The following is a 16824-nucleotide window of genomic DNA, read 5'->3' as shown; positions in this document are numbered from 1 at the left end:
TTTTCCCCAGGTAAAGGCCCAGGAAGCTCAGCAGAAATACATTACAGCTTTCCTTGAGCAGGTAAAGACGACTGATCCATTTGCAGGTTATGAGTATTTGAATTCTGCCTGGTTTAAGTCCAAGGGAACTTCTCTTATGTCGGACTCTGAAGCACCATCTGCTATTGCGGTGGCTTTTGTTTTGGCTTTTTCGGTTGGTGCTATATTCACAGATATGGCAGAAACTGTAGAAGAATATGTGGAAGAAGCTTGGGATGATTTGGTGACAGCATCGGAAGATATAGTCATGGGATTTGTGCACTACGTGCTGTATGCTGTGGGAGCCCTTGTGGGGGTGATGTTCCTCTGTTTGTGTATTTGGTTGTGTGTTCGTTTTTGTTTCTCCTATCTGTGCAGGACTGCATGCAGAAATCTGAATCCTGCTGAGGAGGAAAAGAGACTGCTGATGCTCACGACCCACCTGAGGGACAAATTGGATCAAAACAACATTGAAGCCCTGATGTGAGTGGAAGGTGGGAGAGCCTCTTAACGGGGACTGGACTTTTTAGTATCCAGCATGTCCGTGACGAGGTGAAGAGACAAGTGTGACCCGTCAGGGAAGCATGCGTCACCACTCCCCCTCTCCGTAGTGGCCTCACTTGATAGACCAGACGTGGCGGTATTGGACCACACATCGGTCTAAAACGGGGGACTGAAGGGTTGGGGTCAGAATCCCTTGCCTCTTCAATTTAACTATATGTATATCCTTTTTTATGATTACATTATTACTATAATAAGCACTAATCAAGTTATATAATCATTCCTATACGCAATAAATGATTCACATATAGTTTTTATTCATACTTCTGTTGAATGCACCTCTTTCCTGAATGTTGGGTGAAGGCCTATCTTTCATGAATGTCTTATGATGTCTGGGACTAATCTTCTGTGGCCCTGAGCAAGAACATTAAATACAGGCTTTTTGTCCGTATGTATACTAATGAGTGTGTTAAACTTAAAGAAAACCCTCATCATATGATCATGTTTCTCTGCTGACCCTATTAATGGGCAGGGGTCAATTTCTGTATGATTCTATGATTTGTTTTACTTCTTTCATACATATATTTCTCAAGAAGTAAAGTAATTGTTATTTCTTCTCTCTGAGGATGGAAGGTTTTATCAGTATGTTGCAGGTCTCATGACATGGGGTGGCTGGTCTCATGACGCTTTTCGATGGGCCCTCCGAGGTCATTACTGGATCTTCGTGACTTGGATGACAGCTATCTTGATTGATGTCAACGTACCCTTCTATCTATGTGTAATTGTTTAGGCTTTATGTCTTCTGAGCCAATCAGAAGTGAATGTTTATGTAATGTATGCCCTTGAAAACAGTATAACTGGTGTACGATTTTCATGTAAGGTAGAGTTAGCTTGCGACCTCCTCGTGAGACTTTGACGCTGACTCTGCCAATTAAACTGCAAACTATTCTTCAGTAAATTTTACTCTTTGATTGAACATCACGACTCCTGGTCTTCTTTCATCATCTCTGGTCCTGGGTCTGAAACTGTTACCCCCCCTAACAATGTTATATTTACATCTGGAAGACGTATTTTTAAGAGTGTTTGCTCATCTGCAAGACGTCTATAGGACGTCTCCTGTCAGATGTCAAATAGACGTTTAGAAGATGTCAGTTTAACATGCATTCTAAATCATTACATCTTAAAGACATCTTCTAAACGTCTATTTGACATCTGACAGGAAACGTCCTATAGACGTCTTGCAGATGAGCAAACACTCTTAAAAATACGTCTTCCAGATGTAAATATAACATCAAATAGACTTGTGCTATCTGGGAAATATCACATCAAATAGACTTGTGCTATCTGGGATATTGTTACTATCCACGACACATTTTTGCATTGCGATATACTGTGACATGATATGTTGTTACACTGCAGCTGCTATACTGAGTCAGACTGTTATGATGATTGGCTATAATGTCATAGTTGCATAGGAAACAGTGGCTGCATCTGAAAAATGGTACTGCCTGGCAGGCTGCCTCGATGCAATGATCCAGGCAGCGTTTGTGCACGAAGGTACCTCACAAAACTCATTTCTGAGGCAGCCTAATGGTTTAATGATCTACAGCAAAACAGAGAGAGCTTTGGAAGTGAATATTTAATTAGCTAGGCTAGTAATTTCTCATTAGAAAGGTTGGTCAAAAACTTACATTTTTACACACAAACTGACCACCAACCGCAACTCTCAGACGGCATCTTTATTTTTCTTGCCCAACTGTCAGAGAATGGAAAGCACAGGATTGTGGGATATCAAATGCAAACGAAAGTGAACAAGTGAACAACTTACACAAGTCCGTTGGCGAAGGGAACATGATTGTCACTTCAAGGAAGTAATTTCGTTTATGATCATGTGATCAAATGTGGCTGGAGAGTTGACGTATAAACAAAATATATAGACACATTTTCGTCGTGCATTTCATATTTAGTTTAAACGTTTAAAAAAGAAAGTAAGAAAGTTTCCTATAGGTAAGTGTTTAACTTATTAAGTTAGAGCAGACCAGCGGGAACACACACACACACACACACACAAAGCATATTTTAAAAAGCTCATTATAAATGTAGCCTACATGTATTTGTAATATTAATAGCGTTGTTTATGATGCCTTCAAAAATCACTCAGATAAAGGTAGGTTCTGTCCCTATCCCAGGAGACAGAAAGTGAAGCTAACATTGGATTCGGATTTTGGATGTATTGATGCCTTCCTACCTTGGAATGCATCCTCCGAAGGCAGCATTTATTGCACGAGAGTAAGTGCTTTGAAAACATTATCCATATATTAGGCCTAGCATCCTTTTTACAAAGTATTATTAAATCGTTTACTTACGGTTTGTGATGCAGCTGCTGTCAAATCCAATACAGTTGCTGATTCATCTTTCAACAAAAATGTATTTGCAAACTCTCTATTACACTGTGTCTCGTTTAAAGGGGACCTATTATGCAAAATTCACTTTTACATGGTGTTTGAACATAAATGTGTTTTTAATTCCCATAAATCATAAGCAGTGTCTCAGAACAAGGCCCCGCCCACGACTGCTGACGGACTCTGCCCAATTAGCATAGACCCGCCCTGAGTGAGCTGTACACAGTCTGCCATGTTCATCTCCTCGCCAGAGCATTTAACAGCGGCATTCAAGTAAGAAATGTATTCTTATTAAAGCTACTAAGTTATTCAATCAAGAGCAGTGAGTGATTTTCTATTTTTCTTTTCTTGTTTGATTCATATTAACAGCATAGGCGGCAGTGGCTCAGTGGTTCATGTGGGTTGTCTACAAACCGGAAGGTTGGTGGTTTAATCCTCGGTTCCACCTGACCAAGTGTCGAGGTGTCCATGAGCAAGACACCTAACCCCGGCTGCTCCCGACGAGCTGGATGGCGCCTTGCATGGCTGCCGTCGCCCGTCGGTGTATGAATGAGTGAGTGAATGGGTGAATGTGAGGCAAATTGTAAAGCGCTTTGGTGGCCATTGGGTCTGTGAAAGCGCTATATAAATGCAGTCCATTTACCATTTAGCATAGCAGGTACTGTATATTAAGCTGCTTTGTTACACACAGATTTAATATACACATATTTCTTTTCTTGCTGTTTACGTTCACAGACATAACCCATGCGTTTATGTGAACTTTGAGTGTTTTTGAGATAACCTTGTGTGTATTTGACAGTTTAAGTGCAGTAAGACGTGAAATATAACTTAGTTTAATACTCACGGGACGCGCAGTCTAACAGCCAGCTTTCTGTGCTCTCAGAAAACCATATATCAGAAGTTTAGACTAATATGGCTTTAAAAAGCATGCCGAACTGCAATGTCACGTGAGCGTGAAAATATGATAGGCCTAATACAAAAACAACAATTTTAGCTATTTTTGTCGATAGCTCATGTTAACTAATGTTAACATTTCCTTTATCACTTTTCCACTTAATCATGTTAGAACAAATAAAGCTAGAACAAGTGCAGAGGATAATCATTTAGACATTTTATTTTGCATTCATTGAATATTTTCACAAGAATATAGGCTACTGTGGTGGTACCATTTTATGTATACCATGGTACTTGTGCGACTATCTTCTGTATGCACCGTATTATTTAATAGGAAATGTGAGGTAGTTCCACTAATGGTGAACCGGTAACACTATACAATAAGGTCAATTAGTTAACATTAGTTAACTAGTTAACATGAACTAAGAATGAACAATACTTCTTCAGCATTTATTAATCCTAGTTAATATTAATTTCATAATGTACTAATACAATTTTAAAATCAAAGGTTGTATTTGTTAACATTAGTTAATGCACTGTGAACTAACATGAACAAACAATAATAATATAATAATAATTCATTACATTTATATAGCGCTTTTCTCTGCACTCAAATCGCTTCACATAGAAGGAGGGAATCTCCTTAACCACCACCAATGTGCAGCATTTACCTGGATGATGCGACGGCAGCCATATTGTGCCAGAACGCCCACCACACACCAGCTTACTGGTGGAGAGGAGACAGAGTGATGAAGACAATCAGTGTATGGGGATTAGGAGGCCATGATGGACAGAAGCCAATGGGTAAATTTGGTTACATCCCTACTCTTTCGAAGAACATCCTGGGATTTAACATCTCATCCGAAGGACAGTGTTTTTGACAGTATAGTGTCCCCATCACTCTACTGGGGTGTCAGGACCCACACAGACCACAGGGTGAGCGCCCCCTACTGGCCTCATAACACCTCTTCCAGCAGCAACTGCATTTACTCTGCAAGTCTAATGCACCGATCCGATCTTTTGACCAGATCCGATTTTGGGGATTTTTTAAAGCGAAGTTATGACCTCATTGCAGAGAAATATAATGTAGCTTTCAGTAGTGAAGCTGTTTTATTTATAAAAGTCATGGGCAGAGGTTGAAAACCAGCTCTTGAATTGAATGTTTCGCTGTTCGCGCAATTTCTTTTTTTTACAAAGATAAATGTAAAGTTCCCACCTCAATAAAAAGCTGTGAGCGAGCGCACACAGGCACGTCTGCCTCAACATTAAAAAGCTGTCTTTGTGAATAAACGTGTCGTCCTCGCCCTGTGGCTTGGAATTCAAAGGGGAATCTGATATGCCAGGTCGGATGTCCAGATATCGGATATGTATCTGTTTTAAAACCACATTTGCAAGTGGCTCTGATTGGATCCGAATAAATTGGATCTCATGCGGATTTTTTGTGTTTACACGTGGGCAACCAATTCCGATCTGTGTCAGATGTGAGTAAAAGATTGGATTTGTTGTGCCAGTGTAACCCATCCAGGTACTGACCAGGCTCAAGCTTGCTTAGCTTCAGTGGGCAACCAGTCTTGGGCTACAGGGTGATATGGCTGCTGGCAAACAATGAACAGCTGTATTTTTATTAACTAAAATTAACAATGTTAACTGATTAACCTAACTGTAAAGTGTTACCGGTAAGTCTTTTATCTGATAAACCTTTATTTTATTGGGTTTCTCCCATAGGCCTATGACGGACCTGCTTCAATCTATCCATAGATTAAGAAGACTTTGCTTTGCTGACTTTTAACAATCAGTAACTTTGCTCTCTTTTCTGAACTCTTTTTAGAAGAAAGTAATACCCAATAGAATCCAGACCGCAATTGGTCGTAGCAATCCACTCGGCCACATCAAGAAACACATGCACAAAGTTTTTGTGGGACTCGTCAGATAAATATTGCAGCAAAAGACCAATGTGGACAGGTGTGAAGCAAACTATGAATGTGAACATGTTCGCGGTGATAACAGCAGCGATTTTTTTCCTTTCCACTCTATCCCTACCCTCAACATGCCGAAGCGATCTGACCAGGATGTAGATGGTTTGTGTGGAGCAAAATATGACGATGACTACTGGTATAAGATACCCTAAAATCTCCAAAAGCAAGAAAAAAGTTATTTTGAGCTTTTCTGTCAGCTTTCGGTCATAACAGTGCTCTAAATGTTCTGGGAGAAGGTCTTTATAATTACAAGCGCAGATCACCGCCACGATCACCCAGATGATAATGCACTCTGTGGTGGCGATAATCTTACTTTTGGGGGCCAGTGCCTTGGTCAGAAACGGAAACCGGACGGATATGAACCGGTGGATGCTGATGGCTGTAATGATGAAGATACTGCAGTACATGTTGGAGTATTGGGTGCACAGCAGGAACGAACACAATAAGTTCGGTTTTATTGGACAGAAGGCCTCCAGTATCCTGAAGGGAAGAAAAAGAATGGCCAGGAAATCGGCAGCCAGCAGGTTGATCATGTAGATGTGCGTGTCTGTCCAGCACTTGATGTGACAGAACATGTATAGAGCCGTGATGTTGAAGGAAAAGGCCACTATGAAGACAAGTATGTAGGCCACACGTTCAAAGAGATGGAGCGATGCATCTGGGTGGTTCATCGGTGAACTGCAGTTAAAGTCAATCTAGAAGACAACCATATTGTAAGGGTTAGTAGTTATTTCAGTGGGGAAGTAGCTTTCAGAGGTTTCACAAGTTTGTAGATGTCAGCTTAGTGTCACAATGTTTGAGCAATCAAACCCCACAATGATGTGAATGTCATTGCATTACACACCAAATATTTAAATACATAGAGCTCAAATACTTCACTTTTCTTCATAATTCCTGCTCATTCCTCCTTTAGAGAATATGTCAAATCTTTTCTGAGAAATACATTGATAAGAGTCCAATCAACTGGTGTTTCTGTGGTTTTTATTGGACGTGTGAAATCAGTTCTTCTCAAGTTCACATGTAGTGGAATAGTTGATCACATTAAAGGGATAGTTCACCTAAAAAATTACAATTCTGTCATCATGGAAGTCAATGGGGCCCATCAACTGTTTGATTACCCATATTATCTTATTTTCGGTTCAGCAGAAGAAAGAAATTCATACAGGTTTACAACAACTCGAGGGTGAGTGAATGATGACAGAACTTTCCTTTTTGGGTGAACTATCCCTTTAACTATGAACATGTTCCACTAACATTTCACAACCAGAAAGTGTCCATATAAATTTTGATGAACAACACTTAATCTAACGAACTTCTTTTTTGTGTAATATCTAGCTTGAGAATGTGCTTTCTGCTAAATAAATACCACATGGTTTGATATTTTGTTATCTAGGGCAATGATTTTCACAAATGTGGCTTAAGAATCTCAATATTTTTAGGGCCACTGTACTTCAGAGTATAGAGAGCAAAGTGCAGATAATCATGGTGAAACATTGAGCTTGCTGTAACAAACACTGTGGTTTGAGATCGGTCACGTAGGCCTAACTTTATACGCAAACAAGGACAGGAAGTGTTGAACAGTGTGTTTAGACAAAACTTTAACAACTAGCTCTAGGTTTGTAATGAATAATAAGTTGATTCACAAAAAAAAAGTGCTTTAATTGTTTATGATATGATGTTGTGGTGTAAAATAGTTTTATATGACCAGGTCATTTGTAATATTTAGCATGTAAGTAGTATGTAATATTTTTCTTAAAAGCCCTGAATACAAAATCATACCATGTACAACATTTTTAAGGATCTCACATTTATAATAATAAGTTTTGCTAGTATATTTGTGTTCCAGTGTGTATGATTCCATTCATAGAGAATTGTTTTAAAATGTGTTATATGATTTTAGTGTTTATTGTTATTTTTTATAGCTCTTTATTTTTATTGTTGTTGCTATATAAATATTAAAGGAATAAATAAGTATATAAATAAATTTGACATTGACATTGAAGTTATCATAATCAAAATAATTCTGTAAACTACTCTTGATCACTTAAATGAAAAATCTTCAGTTGTCATGTTAATGAACATGACCTCCAGTTATTCCTTCATTTGCATGATTAACAACAAGATCAACTCACCATGGTTTACTGCTTGTTCTTCTCTCAACACCGCTGCTCTCAATGGTGTGATAAGTGCTGTGTTTTAAAGAACTGAAACGTGTAAGTCGGCTGTGTTGCGTGACCTGACAGCATGCGTCTATCCTCTGCTGATGCTGAATGATGTGGTGAGTTCTGATTGAACATAAATGAACTGTAAAATGTCAGATAGATCACCTACACGCTCACTGCTGGTTACAGTTTTCCATCCGAAGGTTTGGTTACATCCAATTCTTACATGGTTTGCCACATGGTGTGATGATGTTTATTGGAAAAAAGAACTTCCGTTGTGAAATGCACATGCATGGAAAAAAATTGTGGTCATTTGCTCATTCAACACTCCACCATGACGCTTAAAGGCAGGGTAGGCGATTTGTTTCAGAAACCTTTTTGTTATACTGGTTGAAAGTCTCTTCAAACACTAAGTTAAGTGGTCTAAATGTAGGCCTATGTATATCTCGTCTGTGGAAGGCGTAGGACCATGAAATGTTCGTCCAATCATTGCATTCGGTTCAAATGCAATGGTACGATGTCCTGCCTCCACCTCCTACCTGCCTGTCAACATATGTATTTCCATACCTCCGCACACCGGCTCACGCAGACGTCACACGTCATCAGTGTGTTTCATGCTCTGCAGAGTTAGACAGACGTCAGTCACTGAGCACCGCAACAGAAACAGCAGCCGCCTTTTACTGTTCCTCCTGAAGCAAAACAACCAGCTTATGCTGCGTTCACGCCATAACTACTGTGATTTGGAAGAGATGGAAACTCTTTTGATTGCTCCCTGCTGTACATGTACTGCGTTCGTGTGTTTTGAAGGAGGTGTGGCTTTGGACACGCTCTGAAGGGAGGGTGGGATCTGATGCTTTCAAAGCTAGAATGCTATTGCTGCTTCTCTGAAAATTGCCTAGCCTAAGTTGAACAATTGTGGTTGTTGTGGTTGCAACGGTGTTCTGAGTGTTTAGCATGTTGGTATAGTTGCTATAGGGTGTTTTGAGTGGTTGCTAGATGGTTACTTTGACCTTAGGAAAAAAGAGTCCACCCTCAAGTTTCGATTATATTCTGGTCTCTAGATAGTCCCTCCTTAAAGGGCCCCTGAAATCAAAATGTAAGTTTTTTTGCTTTTAATTTGAATATGTTAGCCTTAAGGTAATGAATAGTGTTCCAAAACAATGACAAAATTTAGGAGATATAAGCATTCAAAACTTACAGTCTCTCACTTCTGCTAAAATGGATCACAGATTTTTATGACATCAACACGGACTTCATCTTTTGTTCGATCAAATGCTCTCTAGAATCTAAAGCGTCCTGCACCCTGTGCTATAAATACCACCTGGCCAAAGCGGCCATTGACTCGTCACAGAGCAATATGGGTTGGAGATGTGTGTTCGGTTGCTCAAACGCTCGAGTTTTATTCTGTTTTCCAACTGTACGTTGGTTAAGAATGAAATGGCTAAAATCAATTCACACCTCTGCTATTGAATCCAACGTATCATCAGTGCTCGGATTCGCTTACATGGAGCTGTCAAGTACGACTTGCAGTCTGTGAGGTAAACTAAACGCTATTGGCTATTTGAAAAGCCATTCAATATGTATCGCATTAGCTTCCTGTTTCAGTGGAAATTACGTTAATGCATCATACAAAGCTGTGTGTTCCAAGGCACTTCAGTGGGCCTTTAAAATATGTCTATTTTTTTTTTTTTTTGCCGTTTTATTTGCAAACCGCACTAAAATCTTGTAGATTGTTAATATAATGAGTTTATTTAGTGTGTAGTGAGTAAGTAATAGAGCAAGGAATACAATTATTTCTTAAAGGTGCATTGCGCACCTCTCTGAGTTTTTGCAGAACTATGCCCCCCTCTGGCGACAAGCGAAACTGCCATACTGTCTTTGTCTTGCGTGGAGTTTGCGTTGGGGTTTATGAACTACAAGCCGGTCTCTTTGAATCCATCTTCTACTTTTGTCGTAAGTTGACTGAAGTTTTGTCGCTCGAGTTGTCTTCGCTGATACGGAGAATGGCGGAAAATACACAAACCTGCCAGACATAGCCAGGGGAGCGTGAACGCGCATGACGTCATGCCCAGTCTCACGTTCCGGCCCGAATCCCTCTTATTTATTTTACTGTACAGGATTATAGAGGCAATCGCAGTGATCAGAGAAGGGCTCATTCAGCCCAGCAGGCAATTGTTTAAGCATGTATGGGTTAGAAAAACGGGTATTTTTAACATGAAATGTTGCGCAATGCACCTTTAAAGTCGGCATGAAACTGAAGTTGCGATAGTCTTTACTTCCTTTTTGTGACGTATATCCGAGTGAAACGGCTTCTCGAACAAGAAAAAAAAATGTAGAGTGGTACTTGACTTTGATCATGGGGAATTGATTGGTTGGTTGTGGTTTGCTATTGGTCGATATCATGTGAGTGACAGGTTGCCCCGCCCTCATGCCAGTAAACACATCATCAGAGAAGAGATGTTGCTGCACAGATAAATCATTTATAACAATATATAATAATTATTTATAATAATAATAATGCAATATTGAATATTCCATAAATTTAAAAAAAAACTGAAAAAAATGTGTCCAATTTGATTTTATGGTGACTTTAGAGATATTGTTAGAGAATCAGGACACCGGCGCCTGCCAGCATGACAGTCTGGTTTATTCATGCCAACCTCGTACACGATACAACTTAATTTCTTTCTTTTCTACTTTAAATTGGTTTGTTCTCTTCTTTCTCTCTCTCACTGTTTCCTTTCTTTATTTGTTCGTGTACCATGTAGTTTGAATGTAGTCGATCAGAACAGTTTTTTCCAGACCACTCTTTTTATTCTTTCTCAAAATTGCTTTTCTTCGCATATTTAGAAATCTCCAGGGGACGAAAAATATATTTAAATACGCATTCCAGGGTCAGAGTCTGGGGTCTCTGTGATTGAAAAAGGGTATAAATGAATGGCCGGTTTCTCTCTTGCTGGAATGGTCTGGACGGCATCTTTTTTCCTTGATGGAACATCCAAAGTAGGTCAGCTGAACACTTCTGTTGGAGAATCAGGTACAGAAACCTGCCTGTATCAAATCCATCAAAACTTTCAATGAAGCTTTACCGATTTTTGCAGACAAATTTATTATATTAACTTGAATTAATGTATGAATTAGAAATCTGATTAGCTGAAGCTGTTATAAAATAGGCGATATACACAACTCCCCAACTTTGACCGCATATGTCAGAAAAGGCTTGAATGGAAGACAAATAAAAGGCTGAATCTATTTGCAAGCAGCAAATAATGTACAGTAGAAACATCTCAAACTTCCTGCACTGTTCTGTTTACAACATCCTCTTGTCTCACTATTTTAGTATTTATAACAGCATTTGTTTCTCTCTGTTGCTGTTGTTCTTGTGTTGACAACTGAATATAATCTTCTGTATTTCTACAGTGGTTCTTGGTTCCTTAGGGGAAGATCTATCTTGTATTCTTTTACGTCAATAAACAACAGAGCTTCATAGCGAAGGATTTTAGACATATAAAAAGGTTTGGTTAAAAGCGTGCCTATACTGTGAGATAAGCATGAACTTTAGTTCTGCAAACTTTTTTCAGACCCTCTCTTCCTCTAGAGTTTCCTTTGTGTCATGTTTTTGTGTTTCTTTCTTTGCAGAATCTGCTGCTGTCTTCTTGATGTTATCTTTGGGGAACGTGCTCATGTATTTTAAGCTGCTGCAGTTCTCTTGTATCATTTTGAAAAACATATTTCATCATGATTTCTCAGAGCGCTCTCATATCACATGTGCTAATGAAGCTGTAACTGCCCTTCTACATGTTTACTCATCACCAAAAACAGACAAATTTCTAGTTTATGAAAATGAACATCACATTTTTAACTGCCTGATTCACCTATTTGAATCGACTTTCTATCTGTCCGTCCATATATATCTGACATTTTATCTATCTATCTATCTATCTATCTATCTATCTATCTATCTATCTATCTATCTATCTATCTATCTATCTATCTATCTATCTATCTATCTATCTATCTATCTATCTATTAGGGCTGCACAATATATAGAAATTATCGAAATATTGCAAATGTATCGCAATATGCATATCGCAACAGCTTGCAATACCTGGGGTCATGAACAAAAGACAAAGAGAAAATCACTCACTGCTCTTGGCTGAATAACTTTTGTAGCATAAATAAGAATCAGTATATATATTTAATTCATACAGTGAAAACTAAGTAGTGTTTTATTTTTACATTTGATTATTTAGTTTCTGTTCTTAAAGCTGCAGTCCGTAGCTTTTCCTCTTTGTCGCCATCTCTGTTTGAAGTCTGCAATTGCAGTCATTCGCGGAATTATTAATTTTACGTGAGTTGTACATCGGCATGAAACAGCGCGGATGAACACAATGTTGTGAGGAGAGTGCGCGTCGCGGCTGTCGGTCACAGCACCGGTGTGGATACTGGCATTCAGAATCACACATTCTACTTTTTGGAAGTACAGGATGACCAACATAAGAATTTTCACTGGAAAATTTACTCTGAACAAGTAAGTAACATCCACTTTTGTTCAGATCAACTACGGGGAAAATGCGAAGAGCTCTTTTCCAAAACGCGATAAACGCCATTTTAAAAAAAATGAGTTTGTCACGTCATTCTGTTGTATACCGAGCCTACTCACTGCTCCATAAATGTTTCTAACCAAATCGCTACATATCCCTGTTTAAATTGTACTGAATGGTGTCGTTTTACTCCAAACCGCGACAGCCGCTACACTCGTTTCGAGTCAAAGTGCGATATATTCTCTCGGCCAATCGGAGTCTTCGAATAGCTGTCATGCGTGAGGTGTACGTGAGGCGTGAGGTAAACATCGTCAGTGTGAATTAAATACGTCGGAAAAATGAATGTGTTGACTGTGATAAACACTTTTGATGGGTCCGAAGAAGCTGTTAAGCCCGCGCCAGGTGGAAGACGACGGCGTTTAAACGAAGACAACCACGAACGTCAACAAACTAAGAAGATGCGCTACTCTGGTGGAGGACGGATCCCCACCGTTGGATGTAAACACACCTCAGCTAAATGCTTTTGCCAAGCAGATAGATTGACACCCGATGACCTTGTCATGAATTTTCAGAAGTTTCATGACAAACCTAATAAGGTGGATCAGGACGCGGCACTTCTTCGCCTGATGAGCGTATCTGAGGTAAAACGGCAGCGTCAGAACGACGAAAACCGACAGAAGGGGAGGAATGTCACCGTGAAATACAGCCTGCTGTGGGATGAGCACCCCAACAAATTGCCAGTTTGCAAGGCCACATTCCTGTCAGTTTTGGGTGAGTAAAGTTTTCATGTTTGGAATAGTTGAAATCCGTTTTGTATGTGATTTTCCTTTGTAGTTACACTGATGGGCGTCATGTTTTATACTATTAGAAGGATTGTTTTTTGGCTACTTATCAGAGAAAAGTAATGATGATACACAACCCTTTATTTGTGTAGTGGATGGCTAAAGCCATTTCTAGACCAGTGTTGTTTTTGGCAGCCCTTTTAGTTTTAGTCTTAGTCTTTTGGACGAAAATGCTTTTTAGTTTTAGTCACATTTTAGTCACTTATAAACTTAATAGTTTTAGTCAAGTATTAGTCGACGAAAACAAAAAAAGGTTTTAGTCAAGTTTTAGTCAATTTTAGTAAAAAAAGAAAAAATTAGTCTTTAAAAAATAGAGAAAATAAAAGTGCAGCTGTGTCAATTTGTATCAAGTTCAAAAATGGAAAAGAAATAAAAGTGCCACTTTGCAATCTGTTAAAAAAAGAGAAAAGAATAGAAATCCATTTGGCAAGACAGGTCTATTTATCCCTGCATTAGTGGCTGCAATGAGCCTGTTTTGCATTGCACAATTTCTCAAAAGTCATGCTCAATGTTCAGCTGAGATCTATACTTTGTTTTCAGTGAAGCTGAAAAGCCCATCTCACAGAGATATGATGTGGCAAAGGGAAGAAGAATGCACACAGCTCTCTGCCTTTAGCCTATACATAAAAACGTTTTTTTTTTTTTTTAAATAGATAAAATAGACATAACATACTGTGTTTGATATGGGATTAAAATGATGGGTAGTGTATGGGCAGTGTATAAGATATAAACTAATGATTAATTATTGTAATATTCCTTTATTCCGATCAGAGCATGTGAGCGGAGAGCGCATTTCTGAATATCCCTCCGCTCGCTCATTCAGCTCAGGCTCGCGCGCTCAACCCAGAATGGCCTGTTGGTTCGAGAATATGTGGAATAAGGGCTGCCTCCGACTAAAGTTTTTATTCTAGTCGACTAGTAGTTGTTCATTTAAGCCATTAGTGGACAAATCGCCCCTTTATATTAATTTAATTACTTAAATAGGCTATACAGGATAATGAGCGTTATAGCCGCACTCGAGCGCACGACCGCACGCATAAAGCTTGCCACAAATAACCGGCAAAAGTAATGATTATGAATGTGTAAAAAAATAGCAAGGAGACATTTAATTGTTTATTAATAAACTGGAGTTTTCGGTGTCGCAGCAAAGATGAAGTTGACGATGCGGACGCCATGAGCGAATAAAGATACAAAGGCATAAAACGGAAAATTTCCTCCCGTTTGGAGGAGACCTGTCACGGCAGTGGGGCGCGCCCCACACTTTGAGAACCGCTGGATTATACTGAAACTGAAAGTATGTCCATAAATCATCTCGTCATTTCCGACCACCATGCCCGTCTATTGGCTTCGATCGCTGCCGTGGTCCTTCGAAGATGTGTGGTGAGTGACTAGCCGCAGGTGTGTTGTGTGGAATCTGGTGCGCGCGGTGGCATGGGTAGCCTACCCAAAACAAGGAAGCGGCAGCATTGCTGATACTTTTTTTTAGCTCAAAACAGACAGATTTCACGCAAAATAGGCGGAAATGACATGCTTGTGATTGTGAACGTCAGACTTATAATCATTTTCGTTCCGTCTCGTCTTGTCAACGAAAACTCGAAAACGTCTCGTCATGTTTTAGTCACCTTAGAGACATTTTTAGCTAGTCATCGTCGCGTTATCGTCATAAAAAAAAGTGCGTCAACGAAATCATTTCGTTATCGTCATCGTTGACGAAAACAACACTGATCAAAAGAAGTGTTTTAAGTTGATTCTGTACTGGACTATGTGTATAGTGTGTGTAATGATGTGTATGCATGTTGGTTTTACATTCAATCGATCTAATTCATTAATTTACCTTCACTTTACCACAGGAATCAGCAAAGACCGGGCCTCCCGGGTTGCCCGGTATTATGCTGAGACTGCAGAGGCTCGTCCGGAGAGAAGAGGTGGTGCGAGAAACATCGAGGGGAACGACAGTAGAAGGCAACTGATCATAAATCACATCAAGACCTTCACGTGCAGGGCCAGCCACTATGGGCGGAGGGGAGCACCTGGGCGCAGGTATCTGCCAGCTGACCTCAGTGTGCGCAGGATGCATGGGCTCTTTGAGGCTCTAAACCACGCACACACAAGCTACTCCCTCTACTACTCTGTTTTTGCCAAAAATTTCAATCTTGGCTTCGGCCACCCAGCAACTGATGCATGTTCTGATTGTGCCAAATACAAATTCAGAATCACAGATCCAAATATGACAGAAGCAGAGAGGCAGATAGAATCTGCATCATTCATTTTGCATCGTCGTAGAGCTCGTGTTTTCTATGACCTACTAGGCAGAGTTGCGAAGGATTCTGTGTCTGTCTGCTTTGACATGATGCAGAATCTGATCCTTCCCAAAACTCCAATAGGGCAGGCCTACTACTCTCGTCAGCTGTATCTCTACCTGTTTGGTGTTGTAAGACACCATGGAGAGAATAGTCGGCAGCCAAAAGAGGATGTCCATCTCTATGTGTGGCAGGAAAATCAGGGTCCCAAGAACAGCAACATGATTGCATCTGCTTTGAATGACTGCTTCACAGTTCGCCTTGCCAGTCAAATTCGCAGATCCAAGGGGCTTCGGCTCTTCAGTGACTCGTGCTATGGACAAAACAAAAATATGACCATGGTCTCCATGCTCATGGAGCTAAGGCAAACCTTCCCCAATCTTTGCATCGAGCACACATTTCCAGTCAGGGGGCACAGCTATCTCCCCGCAGATAGAGTTTTTGGCAGGATTGAGCAGAAAATCAGAAGGATCGACACAATTCTCCTGCCACAAGAATACCATGCCCTCCTGCAGCAGTTTGGTAATGTGTACATTTACGGCACAGACTGGAAGGCTTTTGATTACAAGTCAGCTACAAAAGAGTGCGTGAAGGCGCAGAGAAGCTTCAAGATCAGTGAAGCACGCATGCTGGATTTGAGTACCAACAAGGTTGGTATAAAGGTGGCATACAATGGGGAGTACTGCTTCCACAGTGTGCTGAAACGGGGCAAACGGTGGGCTGACCTGAAACCTGCCATTCTTGAAAGCCAAACCACAGTGAAGAAAGCAAAGAAGCAAGATGTGGTTGCACTCCTGAAAGCAATAGGTGTGTCTGAGGCAGTGAGCGCATTTTATAGTGATGCACTATCTGATGTGAATGAAAACGCTCACCAGAGTGACGAAGACCCAGAATAAATTCCTACAGTGTAGTGAATGAATGTAATGCAGTATGTAATGCAGTATTAAATTTTATCTTTGTTTTATTGTTATAAAGGTTATGCACTTCAAGCAACAACATTTTAATTGGTTTCGCACTTAATATTGCACTAATTGGCCATTTGTTTTGTATGTGTGTTATGTTTTACTGTGTCTTTACTGTGAATAGCGAGCGCTCTATAGTCTCATATAGAGCTCATGATATTGTATGTTAACTTATTTTAAAAACAGACTGAAAAAAATGAATGGTTTTATAACATTTTTGAGC

At 39.9% G+C, this 16824-nt stretch overlaps 2 protein-coding genes across 2 annotated transcripts; one reads left to right on the top strand and one right to left on the bottom strand.

Annotated features, from left to right (window-relative positions):
- Window positions 1-5450: 5450 nt before the first annotated feature.
- On the bottom strand, window positions 5451-8107 carry gpr35b (G-protein coupled receptor 35 b). Its single transcript, XM_056253400.1, has 2 exons — window positions 7924-8107; window positions 5451-6486 (listed from the first exon to the last, which is right to left on the bottom strand). Exons 1-2 carry the CDS (start codon window positions 7924-7926, stop codon window positions 5608-5610), a joined length of 882 nt encoding a protein of 293 aa, XP_056109375.1. The 5' UTR covers window positions 7927-8107; the 3' UTR covers window positions 5451-5607.
- A 4728-nt stretch (window positions 8108-12835) lies between these two features.
- On the top strand, window positions 12836-16535 carry LOC130087181 (uncharacterized). Its single transcript, XM_056253407.1, has 2 exons — window positions 12836-13268; window positions 15190-16535. Exons 1-2 carry the CDS (start codon window positions 12836-12838, stop codon window positions 16533-16535), a joined length of 1779 nt encoding a protein of 592 aa, XP_056109382.1.
- The last annotated feature ends 289 nt before the right edge of the window (window positions 16536-16824 follow it).

The sequence above is a fragment of the Rhinichthys klamathensis genome, unplaced genomic scaffold, assembly GCF_029890125.1.
Source record: "Rhinichthys klamathensis goyatoka isolate OS25496 unplaced genomic scaffold, OSU_Roscu_1.1 h1tg000105l_1, whole genome shotgun sequence".
Lineage (NCBI taxonomy): Eukaryota > Metazoa > Chordata > Actinopteri > Cypriniformes > Leuciscidae > Rhinichthys > Rhinichthys klamathensis.
The sequence above is the reverse complement of the archived record's forward strand: the minus strand, read 5'-3'. Positions and strand labels throughout refer to the sequence as shown.

Bases quoted from the DNA above. Each gene is read 5' to 3' on its own strand.
- LOC130087181 (XM_056253407.1), top strand. From the start codon at position 12,836: ATGAATGTGTTGACTGTGATAAACACTTTTGATGGGTCCGAAGAAGCT. The intron at 13,269-15,189 runs GTGAGTAAAGTT...ACTTTACCACAG, and splicing joins CACATTCCTGTCAGTTTTGG to GAATCAGCAAAGACCGGGCC.